This window comes from Pteropus medius, unplaced genomic scaffold, assembly GCF_902729225.1.
Source record: "Pteropus medius unplaced genomic scaffold, Ma_sr-lr_union100, whole genome shotgun sequence".
Classification (NCBI taxonomy): Eukaryota; Metazoa; Chordata; class Mammalia; order Chiroptera; family Pteropodidae; genus Pteropus; species Pteropus medius.
Window position 1 is genome coordinate 15084667 of NW_024354875.1, and position 12400 is coordinate 15097066.

Sequence of the window (12400 nt, forward strand, 5' to 3'; positions counted from 1 at the left end):
AAGGTTGGGTTCTGAGGACTGTAGAATATTGGAAGACTGTATAAGCAGGAGGAATAGCAAAAGAATAAACATAAAGACACAAATTATATGGCATGTTTGGGCAACTTAGAATGGTATAGGGTGCATGGAGTATGAAACTTAAAAAGTTAGGGTGGATCAGAGTTTGGTTGAAATTGATGGGCTTTTATGGCATTTTAAATCTTAACAGCTCTATGAGGTACGAGCATTATTATTCCCATAAACTGAAGAGGAACTGAGGTGAAGCAACTTGGCCAGGTCAGTTAGGAGATAGTGAGGCTGGGACTTAAGCCTGATTTTGTCTGACTGACTTTGGATTTTTCTGCACTGTCCTCCCACTTTTCCAGTGGGCCCATAATGAGCATTTAATAACAATTATTTTATGAGTCATTCCTTTTCTGTCAGGCCAAATGGACTGTTAACCAAGCACTGGAAAAAGACAGGGATAGGGGTGAGAGAAAGGTAGAGGAGAGAGAATGGAGATTGCAGTTCTGGAGCCTCGGAGTGGCCCTGACTATGTGCCAATAAAGAGATGCATTTTAGTTCTGAAGATGCCACGGGCCCTCTCCTGGGCGCAGTGGTGGCCCTTCAGGCTGGCTGGTTGGCCCCACATCCTGGTTGGCCCGGGTTTTCAGCAGATCTGCCTCTGTACTCCCTGCGCACGGCCTGCTTTAGTTGTTTGGTTGACTGGTGAGAGTCTTAGGTCTAAGCTGGGATGACCTGTCAGCCCCTATTGCCAGAGACCTTGGTGCCCTGACAGGCCACCATTTCACCTGGAGAGCTGGTGGAGGTCACAGCAGCCTCCTCAGCCTCCTACACTTGATATGTAAGTATAATTATGTTCTCCCCAAATTCTTACCTGACAATGGAACCAACTCTTCCGCTCCAGTAAGACCTGGATTCAGAACTAGCAAAATCTAAGGTGGAAACTTGGCTTCTGAAATTTGAAACAAGAGGCAAAATGTGTTTTCAAGTATCCCACCCGCCGCCCCCGCCTTCCTCCTGGGAAAAGAGAGGGTTCTTCCCACCTTCAGTGGAATCTCTCTGGGCTTTGCTTGGCTGCTGGGTGGACTTGTGCTGTGTTTGCGGGGTGCTGCTGGCTGTATGGTGCGAGCTGAGATCACATCACACCAGACACCATCACAAAGGAAAGCTCTGTCTGGCTGAGCTGGTTCCCGGATCGTGGCTGGCATGTAGAAATGGTCATTTCGTTACGGCAGAGACTCTGAAACGAATGCTTTCCTCGGACCCAGGAACTGTCATTCAACATGATGAAAGTGCCTTTTTATGAGCTGTTTCTGTTAGAGTCAGGGTAGGTTGGCTGTGTGGCTCAGTGTGGTGCTGGGCACAGGCCTGCTCTCACTTTTCTTTTTCAGCGGTTCTTCTGTGTCCTCTATCTCCTGTCATCTCAGTGGTCTAACCCCCAAATACGTTGTTTGTGCTGCACTTCTACCTGCTTCCCCTCTCAACTAATAATTAAACGTAAACAAATAAAACCCCACAAAACCAGGAGTTTGGGAGAAAATAGAGAACCCTGGATTCAGAGAGCTTTTTTTCCCTTTTTAAATTACCTTCTAATTCAGAATTGAGTTGATAGAGGGTGATATCAGCTCTATTCAACCATAAACACTAACGATGGATTCTTCAACAATGAATTAATTGGATCATGATTGTAAAAACTTTAAAGGGCAAATGGAGTTTGTTGTAATGGGGTTTTACGTGTTCTGTTTTGCCTAAAAACCAAAAAGGTAATTGCACTCAGTGTTGAAATAGCAGCATCAAGCAATCAGGGATTCTCTAAGTATATAGTCCCATGTGCTCCTCAGCTCCTTACTCCTAAACAAGTTCAGGTATGTGTCCCAGTCCTTAACCTGAGGAGTTTGGTGAGCAGTGACTGAGAGATAGTAGGATTGTGCATTCTGCTTCCTGTGACAGTGGATTCAGAGGGGTGGACCAGGCCTGGGGGTGTCTAGGGAGGCCTAATTCAGATGCCCTGGCTCCATTGTTTCCTGGCAGAGGAAGAAACAAGAGCTGGATTTTCTCCTATCAATAGGGCTTGGGCTCTGAGTTGAGTTTTCTTTAGAGTGTGGCAGGTTGCTCAGAGCCACCTCCCGTGTACACGTACACGTGTAGGGTGGCCAGTGGCCCATTATGAGGAACAGAGGGAGCTGGATCTTTGGCCTTGGCCTCCTTAACCCCTGTTCCAACACCTGGGCTCATGGTTCCCAGTGTGCTTCCTACATAGGGGCTTCAGGTAAGGAAGACCTTCCAGTTTGGGGGAGATGTTTAATTTCTAATATATAGAAGCTTTAGTGCTGCGATTGTGGCTAGCATCTCAATTGGCTGGAGTTGTTTGTGCCATGAATATAGAATTTTTAAAGTATAACCAAAGGGCGGGAACCTTTTTCCTTGGGTTCCTCAAAGCACATCACATTCATAGGCATGTAGAGAGGCTCTCTGCTTGGGCCACCCATTTTTAAGGCCTGAGGAGTCTTTTCTCTGAGAAAGTTGGCATTTTTCTGAAAACTGAAGCTTGAATCTCCAAGAGCCCTTCTTCAAGTTTTCGCTTCTCCTGTTACCAGGGAAACCATTACCAGAAGTCTGATACGTGTGAACATTTTCTCTCTCAGTATAGTTTGACATAAACTCTTGAGGGCTGCTAGGATTAAAAAAAAATCCTGCCACTTTATTTTTCTTCTTTTAGCTTCCTAAAGGAAAATCTCACTTATTTTTTTTCTGTCCTCAGTTCAGACCTCAGTAACCTCAGATCAGTAACATGAATATTAAAAAAGATTTTAGAAAATCCAACAAAAACTAACCAGCATTGTAAAATTCAGAGAGACCAAAACAAACTCAATCAGGACCTGAAACAGATGGAGCTGATTGCCCGGCTTGATTTTTTTGTACATGACCCTGAAGAGGACACCTCAGTGTGAGGCTCCTCTCCCTGTTCCCGCTGTCCTTTCAAGAATGAAGACTTCCTCCCTTTATATAGAGATGGTGGGTCAAGGATATTAATTATCCATCATTCCCCTTTTGATGAGATTTATGTGGATGAAGGCGAGTTGAGGGAAACAAGCGCACAATGTATTTTAATCACCTCTGCTGCTTTGAAAGAATTCCTACAGATAATCTTCAGTGCAAAGTAGCCTCCTTCACATTCCTCCCTGTCCCTGTGTGAAATGGAAGCCGGCCTGCCTTGCGTGGGGGCGCACTCAGTGTGCTTGCTGTGTACTAAAAGATGTTCCCAGTGCTGATGGGCCTGGGCTATCTTGCCAGCACGATCACTGAAAAAACAGAGATGTTAACTTTGACTCAGGGCCCTGGAGATTTCTGGTCCGATTTAATTGGATTGTCACCGTGTGACTCAGTTTGCAGAGTGGGGTCTGCCTACCCCCCTGCCGCCCCTCCCCCCCTGGCCCCGAGCTCTGGACTAGGTCTCTCCGAAGGGGCTCTGGTGCAGCCCTCACAAGAAATATCCTCAAGGAGTTCACCTGAGCCAGGGTTTAAATGAACCCAAATCAGATCTTCAGAAAAGAAATCCTATTCTGTACCTCACTCCAGAGACACAGGGCATGGATAATGTTTTTTTCCCCCTGACTGATCTCAAGAGATCAACTTAGAAGAAAACTGAAATATCTTTCTACTAAAAAGAAAGCATACTGCTCAATATCTGTCTTAATTTTAACATTACTGGGAGAAAATGTGTCTGCCTCCTTCTTCATTAAATATATTCTGTAGTAACGTGAGTCTGTGTCTCTTTATTTGCGGAACAGTGGAAGCCTTCATTTCTGCTTTTATCTCACAGTTCTACTCAAAATGCAAATGGAGCTGGGCCATTTAGAAAATGTAATTTAAAAATACGCATATGATCAAAGTATTTAGTTAATTTTAATTTATTTCCTTGCTTGCAGATGTCCTCGAAGGTTACAATGGGACAATTTTTGCATATGGACAGACTTCATCGGGAAAAACGCATACCATGGAGGTAAGAGTGCAGCATGCTGTGACGTCGGGCTCTGGGATGACTGAACAGAATGGTGCTCCCAGCAAAATTTGAGGTGCCATGTGGCTTTTTTACTGGGCAGTAGAGATGATTAAGGGGATGATTATGTTTGGCCAATTTATTGTGTCTTTGAGGAGTTTTAAAATAGTGGTGAGTAATAAAATCTCAGAAGTTCAGTATTTAAAAAAATCCTTTGTTAATAGCTCTGTCAAAATAATAATAATAAATTCTATTAAAAAACAATCATTAACAAGTTAAACGGCGATGTAAGTATCCTTGTGGACTGGAGTCCATCCAGTCTGAGGAAGTCTGTTATAAAAATCATTTACCCTAAAGGGGGCCTCAGGGGAAGTGAGTCTCCTCAAAAGAAAGGAAAAACTGTAGGTCGGATAATAAAGAAGTTGGCTTAAGGACCAAATTCAGCCCACCGACATATTTTTATTTGACCTGCACAATGGCGGGTTTTTTTTTTTTTGGTTGGTTTGTTTGTTTTTTTAAATATAAAGCAGTGGTTAAAATGGGATGATTTCAAATAATTCTAAGTTTCCAAATTTGCTTGAAAATTCTGAAGATTAAGCAGCACCATAATATAAAGTATAAGCTTCACCAAAGCAGGAATCTCCATTGTCTTGTTCCCATTTCTAGTGCCTGGAACAGTGGCTGTCACCTAGGAGGGGTTTGATAAAATAGTTGTTAAAATGATACCCTCGTGGTGGCCCTGGCCAACCCATGTGTATGGGGCTGGACTCTCCAGTCTGCCCGTTTACTCCACGCACACCGTGAGTGAATGTTAATTACACTCAGTATCCTTCCTCGTTAATTTATACACTTGACGCCTCTGGGCGCTTGAGAGTGTGACCCCAGTTCACCTTGTTGGCTGTGAAGCCCTGTGGCTCCAGTCTGTCGTCCAGATGAGGCATATCTACAGACAGAATTGGCCCCTTTTACCCCCTTCTCTCCCTGCTTTCTAGTGGACTCCTAGAAGGCCTTCAGGGCCGGATCGCTCTTCAAAAGGCTGGGCCCTCTTGACAGGTGAGGAGAGGTCGGAGGGTGGGTGGGGTAAGATGAATCCTTAATCTTTCAAGCTTAGATTTTTTTCATTTACGGTGCCCTTCTGGGAATATCACTGAGACGGCTGCTACAGAATCAGTTTAGCTTATGAATCATTCCTATTGAAGAGATTTCAAAGGCAGGAGGCCAAAATCCTCAGGGCTCTGATGTTCTCTTCACACCAATTTCAACTATGGGGTATGACTCTGGGGGATCTCATTTCTGTGGTGTTGACTCACTTTCACCATTCTGCTGGAGACAAAGAGGTTCAGAGACTGCACAGATTAAAGGAAGCACAGATTTATTTACCACATCTTCTAGACAGCAGAACTGCTCTCTGACACCTAAGCTTCATGGGCCCCTCATCTGTGCATCTCATATCCTTCAGTAGGACACCTTGACACGCAGGCATGGCTATTCCCGCTCTGCTGCTCCAGCTCATCGCTTGCTTCTCTTACAGGGCCCCAGACCTTTGACCTTCTGGGTGCTAGAAAAGTCGTGGTTATACATTTACTAAGTCCCACCCATGGACAAAAACTCCTCCATAGATCATAAGGCATAGGAAAGAGAGAGCATCTCATGAGGCTATCAATCATTCTTTAGGTTTTTGGAAAATTACCAAATAATATACAAAATAACAACCACTAAAAAAAAAAAACAATACATGATTTAAAATCCTTCAAAATCTTAAGGGATGGTTACAAGAGTGATCTTTTTAGCTTTGGTATTAATTCATCTTTGGAAAATGTAAAGTTTTTGCTAAATGTCAGATACTTAAATTGTAAACCATCAAAGAAGAGACCTGACCCCAGAGCGAAGGCTTAGTCTGTATTTGTATGTGGGGAGAACACGTGGCTGTAAAATGATGGCAAAGAGGTATGCCAGCAATTTAAAACTAAAGTTGGAGGCATTTCATTAAATCAGAGCATCTCCAGCCCTCTTTGTCCCATGGTGTAAACCCACAATGCCTGTAACAGTGCTGAGGGCCCAGAGGGACTCATGGGGACTGGATTCTGTGCAGATCACTCTCATAGCTGCCCATATTCTCTCATGTCTTCCTCCTTGTCGGTTTTAAAAGTTCGATTGCAACGAGTTGCTTTTCTTTGTCATGGCTTTTGGAGACCGCATACTCATGCCTACATGAGTGGATGTGAGGACTTTCCTACTGCCACCCCGCTGCCCCCAACCCCATTTCATCTGGTTTTCTCTGTAGGGTGATTATAGATTGTGGAAAAGGTTGAAGATATTTTAGAGGAAAACAGGAAAGAAGGAGCCCCAAGCTTAAGTCACAGAGACTGTAGGAGACCAAAAAATCCAGGACCCTGGAATGCAATTAAATTTAAAAAAAATAAAATAAAACTCTGCAGGGTTGCACCCTCTGAAAGGAGGATTTTATGTTTTCGGAATTACACATTGAGATCTTTCAAAGGCTTTCGGAAGGGGATGTTAACTCCATGAATGGATGGAGCTGTCACATTTTAAAGCTTTTTTTCCATTTTAATCCCTCCATTTTTGGTTTGACATCCAGTGGTGATTCCATTACCTTCTATTGAGAGGAACAAACAGATAAGCCTACACAAAATTGGGAAGATTAGCTTCTGAAGATGGAGCATTTAAGGCGGATTTTGGTAAAAATATGAAACACTTGATGGTGTCGATGCTAAGCTTGTGCCCTGGGCCCCGGCTTGCGCAGGGAGAGCTCACAGGACTGGCATTGGAGGATCTGCTGGGGCTGCTGGCTGAATGGGGAAGGAAGGCTGACCTTTTGTTCAGTGTGTGATGCTAGGAAGGGCTTCTCTTGGCCCCGTGCCCCACTTTGTAGCCCTCTTCAGCACAGTGATAGAAAAGGTTGTAATTGTACTACTTAGAAGTATGATTATATAGAGGCAAAATATAATCATAACTATTTGTCTGCACCTATGATAAATCAAACTGTTGCAATAAAAGTAAATAAATAAATAATAAAAGGATGGAGACACCCTGTTTTTTCCTTCAGCCCAAAGGGAGACCTGGAAGCCATTGAATGGTGGTGCAGGCTGCCCTGCTGCTGAGCGGAGCCTGTCAGGTGATTTTCAGTGAGTCTGTCTGGATGCATTGGTGCTCCTCTGAGCTGCTAGGCTGCCTGCTTTCCCTTTTTAAGTGTTTCAGAAACCTCTGTCCTTTTTGGGACACCGAGGAGGCAATTGGGGCTGGAACAGAGGGAGTCTTGTTCCATGACCGATGGTCTGGGTCTGATTTCTTCTTTCACACTTGCTCCAAGAAGGTCATGATCAGAAGTGGGGAAAGTTTTTGAAGAGTATTACATAGGATGCAAGTATAAAACATATTTTCCTTTTTTGATTTCTGGGGGAGACAAGATGATGAAGTGGTACATTCCTTTTCTACTCAAGTCCATCCTTAGTTCTCCAGCCAACTAAACGTGTCACTGGTCTCTAAATGGGCATTATTCTTTCTCAGTTCCTGTACCTTTGTTGTGTAAACTCCCATCTCTTCTCTGCCTACATCCTCTTTGCCCATCCTTAATCTTATTCATCCCTCAGGATTTGGTTTTTCATAAGAAGCCATCCCATATCACTCACCCCAGATGGAGGGAGCTATTCTGTTCTCTGAATAGGCTCTGCTCCTTTACCATGTTTTATTGCCTGAGGTGAATATATGTTGTGTATGTGCATGTGTATTTCATATGCAAGGCAATCAACGTAGAAGCAGTGAAGATCTTTCTCATACACACACACCACACACACACACACACACACAACACATCAGCACACACGCACCAATCACACTCCACACTACATACACATATACCGCACCATACACTACATATGCCACACATGCACACTATATATACACACCACACCATATACACACCACATATCCATACAGACTACATACCCACACCATATACATCCACATACCATTCACGCACACATCCATACACAAGTGTGCACAGATTGTTTGGGCAGACTCAGTTTGCTGAACATAAAGGTCCTTACCACTCTTGGGCTTATGAGCTAGACCCTGCCCCTAAACCTGTGGTAGGTTAGGGATCACTTCTGTCACTATGAGGCCAGGGGTATCATTACACCTTCTCCAAATGAACATGTGCTTCCCTTTCATGTGATGTTCGAGTGGAGACTTTAGGGAAGCAAAATGGGGAGTGTCTTTGGATGGGTAACACACAATACGATATACAGACCATGTATTATTGAATTGTACTTTTGAAGCCCATATAATTTTATTAACCAGTATCACCCCAATACATTTAATTTAAAAAGAAAAAGAAAAAAATGGGGAGTGTCCTAGGCTCATTCCTGGTTCTGCCTTGGTTCTTACTCTAACAAAGACAAACAAAGTAATGTCAATACGTTTTCAGCCAGGAATCAATTGGGAATATATCTGTTGAATGGAAAAGCAGCTAGGGAAACAGATTTAAATAAATTATAAAAGATTTTTGGATTATCAATCATTCTTGTTTGGCTGTGGACTACTGAAGAAAAGCTAAAGGATTATGATGAATTATTAAAGAGCTCTGGAGGGAGTGGGTGGGGGACACTTTTCAGACTCTCTGAGTCAGATCGACGCAGTGGTGTCATGACATTTGACCTGACACAGAACTGTGTTTTCACTGTAAATATCATTTCTGCCAGCAGTTTCCACAGTCCACAGAGTATGTGGGGTCCAATATTTGGTTTGTTACATGTTTACGATGGTCTATGTGAAGTAAAGTTACCAACATTTGAGCCTTTTAGTCTCAGTCATTTGGTGCTGTTTCATAAGGTATGTACTAATAGTCTGTGATAGAAATGTTTTTAGATTGTTCAGATCATGTAAACCCCAACAACTGCTTAATGAGAACTTACTATGAGCTGAATAATATAATGATAACACTTATTATCACTAAGCACATAAATATTGTTTCACTTAAGTTCTACAATAATTCTGTGCAACAGGTACTATACTAATTATGATAAGCAGTGGGGGGAAGTGTGTATGCACTGGTCATCCCTGCCTTTAGAGTGTGTACAGTCAAACTTAAAAACAGTATAAACACATCAAATGACTTAGGATTCTTAAGCAGATGGGGGGCATTCTGGAGAGTAACCCAATTTCCCAGGAAGGAGAGCTTTGCTAGAGGCCAGACGTATCTGAATTCAGCTTTTCTCTTGCTTTTCATAGAGTGGAAGGTCAGGAACCAGGTGCGTGAAGGAGGATTAGTCAAGTGTTCTCTGGCCTGTAGTTAGTGCTGAGTTCACATGACTTTTTGCTTTTGCCAGCTTAGATGTTGGCTTGAAAGTCAGCCTGTCAGGGAGGCACTGTGTGGCGAACCCCTGAAGGAAAAAGAGGATTTGACTGGGAAAAACAAAGCCGATATTCCAGGTTTTGGGCAGATTTGGAACAAGGATATGAGTCAAAACTGCAAAGGTCATTGGACATCCCTGGAAAACTAAAGAGCAAACTGGGCTTTGTGCTTTTCTTCCAGTTCTGCTTGTTCCTAAGGTTTTATATTTTTCTAAAGGTCTGAAAAATTCTCTGGGAATATAGTTGCCAATGATCATTTTGGATCTGCAGACCGAAGGAAACTTACGTGTTCATTTGAGTGTTGGCATACACAGCTCTCTAGGAGCTATCCACCCCGGGCCCGTGCTAAGGCCATTGCTAAACACCTCTGGACTTCTTTAGGAATTGCTTTCAGATCCTGTGGCATCTCTTTCTGAAAGTCTTCAGAAGTGGCAAAATCTAGATCTTAAAAATGGATTTAGTGATAGTCCAAATAGCAGAAAAATTAATCTATCCCTCTACCTCTCAGTAATAGAAATAGAAAAAAAGGATAGAAAATAACAAGAATATCATACATGTGGATTTAGGTATTAGAAGTAGCCAAATATTTGGAACAATTAGGGCTGGGAATTACAGATTTTAAAATGAAATTGATAAGAGATGTTCTTGATTGGTTTATAAAATGATACTGAAAGTATTTTTAGAATAAGATTCTTAGGAATTTTTTTAGAAATGATGACATTAACGAAACTATATATGTGTCAATGTTAAGAAATGTTCAATCCCATAGAGAATTTTTATGAGTTTCTTTCAGCCAAACTGATGATGACATATGCTGGAGAGCAAGATCTCAAATGCTCTGGAGAATAACAATTTTGCAGTTTTTTTTTTTTTTTTTACTGCATTTGAAATTAAGGAGGGAAAGTAAGGAACATTACATGGAGGTGGGGTGAAAGAAAGCAGAGATTGGATTACAGGATAGTTAACAAGGTTATGTGCTCTCTTGAGGGTGGTTATGGCTTATTTCAAAGGTGTGTTAACCTAGATGCACAGAAACAAAGGACAGAGACTGCTTAAGGCAAAGATAAACCTTTTACTAAAAAGTTACTTTCCTGGGGCAGTGACTACGCACCATGACCTGCCCAGTCAGGAATTTATGATCGGGTCATCCTGTGAGGTTACTTTCCATAAAATCCCTTTCTTCGTCCACATATGTATTAGCTCCTGAGGTGATTTTATTAAAGTAGATTATCTTGGATTCTTAGGTTCTGGTCAGTTTGTAAAAATTCAAAAATGAAACTTACACTTAGTATGTTATAGTCACATATGCTATATAGTCATATATTCTCCGTCCTTCTCCTTCCTCCCCACCTTCCTACTGACATAGTCACTCCCATACACATTGATTTGTTGCCCTGAGTGGCAGCAGGAAAGAATATTGTGGGACTTCAGATCTGACAGAACAACCTCTTCTTGGCTGGGTAAAAAGACTAACACGTTGAGTTATTCTGCTAACTTCTGGTATGTCGGCCTGTCCAGTAGAGCTCCAAGGAGCAGACAGCCCATGTGTGGATGCCGCATGGAGTTCTGAATGGTCCCCATTCTCTCACGTTTCCCAGCACTCATTAGCACCTGTGTTGTGTTTTTCACCCACTAGGGGAAACTGCATGACCCTCAACTCATGGGGATCATCCCAAGGATCGCGCACGACATCTTTGACCATATTTATTCCATGGATGAAAACCTGGAGTTTCATATCAAGGTAAGTGCCATCGATTGAGATCCAAGAGAAGAAATAGCCTAAAGTTGTTTTTTAGCTCTCTTTTTATTTTAGACATGGAAAAGACGATCTTATTAAATGACATTCCTGTGGTAGGTAGATCCGTATTTTTTATTTAATGGCTAAGGAATACTTAGCTATCTGGATGGTTTGCTTGAGATAGCGAGATCAGATAAAAATCTTCTTTATATTGGAATCATCTTGATAGTTGCCTGACTTCTACCCTTTACCCTGGAGATTTCTGTAGCTATGACTGGAATGTGTCCATGTTCGGGTTTCTCCAAAGTGTGTTTCATGGAACACATTCCTTACATTATTAATAAGTGGGTTACCAAGGAAAATGCTTATGTTGCCTAATAAGCTGGAAAAATGCTGTTGAACAATGTTAAATTTATCACAAGCTTAAATATGTATCGTGTAATGTGATTCTGCAAAGAAGACATGGAATATATTACCTTTCCCAACTTGACTGTGGACATATCCCGCACACACCCACCCTTCGCCTTGGAGTGTGACAGACTAGTGTTTTGTTGAGAAGGGTTAGGGAAGTGAATTCTCTTTCTCCATCTTTTTTTTCTCTTTCTTAAAACCAGAACCTGCGTTCTGGCTTAAATTCATAACGTTGGTACTAGGGATATATTCTTTAAAACTTCTTGTAAGTGACTGAAAGCCACTTGTTTAAGCAAGTAGAGAAAGTTATTATAAAATACAGAATCTGATAGGTGTATTGGGGGAGGGGTTGTGGAGAAGCAAGAAATCTAGGTCCTACTTTTCCTTTGTTTTTCTTTTTAACTTAAAAAAAATTGAGATATAATTCGCAAACCATAAAATTTACCCCTTTAAAGTGTACAACTCGATGGTTTTGAGTCTCGACGATCACTAATTACAGAACATTTTCATCATCCTCCAATTCTGTTCTCTGCCATCTTGCTTACTTTCTTCTTTTTCTTGGTTGGAGAAGGGGGCATCATGGCAGCTCCTGCTCCACATTCCCTTATTTCCAATTCCTAATTCCCAGGGAAGTGGATCACCCGCCCAGCCTGCAGTAGGTGAGGCCCCAGCTCTGATGAGCTGTGTCAGGCATGCAGTGGCTGACTGGGGACGGGGTTAACAACAGCAGGTGGGGCAGAGGAAGGGATAGTTCTAAGAAGACGTGGAGCTGAGCAGGTCAGCCAAGAGGCTGATCAGCCTTGAAGACTGGTACCTTAGTGCACTAGGCTCACCATTTTAGAGCTGAGGAACTGGAATTTCAAAGGCATAGATCC

General features: G+C 42.3%; 1 protein-coding gene across 3 annotated transcripts in view; it reads left to right on the forward strand.

The window, feature by feature from the left end:
• KIF5C (kinesin family member 5C) overlaps nt 1-12400 on the forward strand; it is a 143843-nt gene that overhangs the window by 46421 nt on the left and 85022 nt on the right. For all 3 annotated transcript variants that reach the window (XM_039855961.1, XM_039855963.1, XM_039855962.1), the window contains exons 3-4: nt 3933-4006; nt 11013-11117. In XM_039855961.1, coding sequence (XP_039711895.1) covers nt 3933-4006; nt 11013-11117 — 179 coding nt within the window. The remainder of the gene's footprint in view (nt 1-3932; nt 4007-11012; nt 11118-12400) is intronic.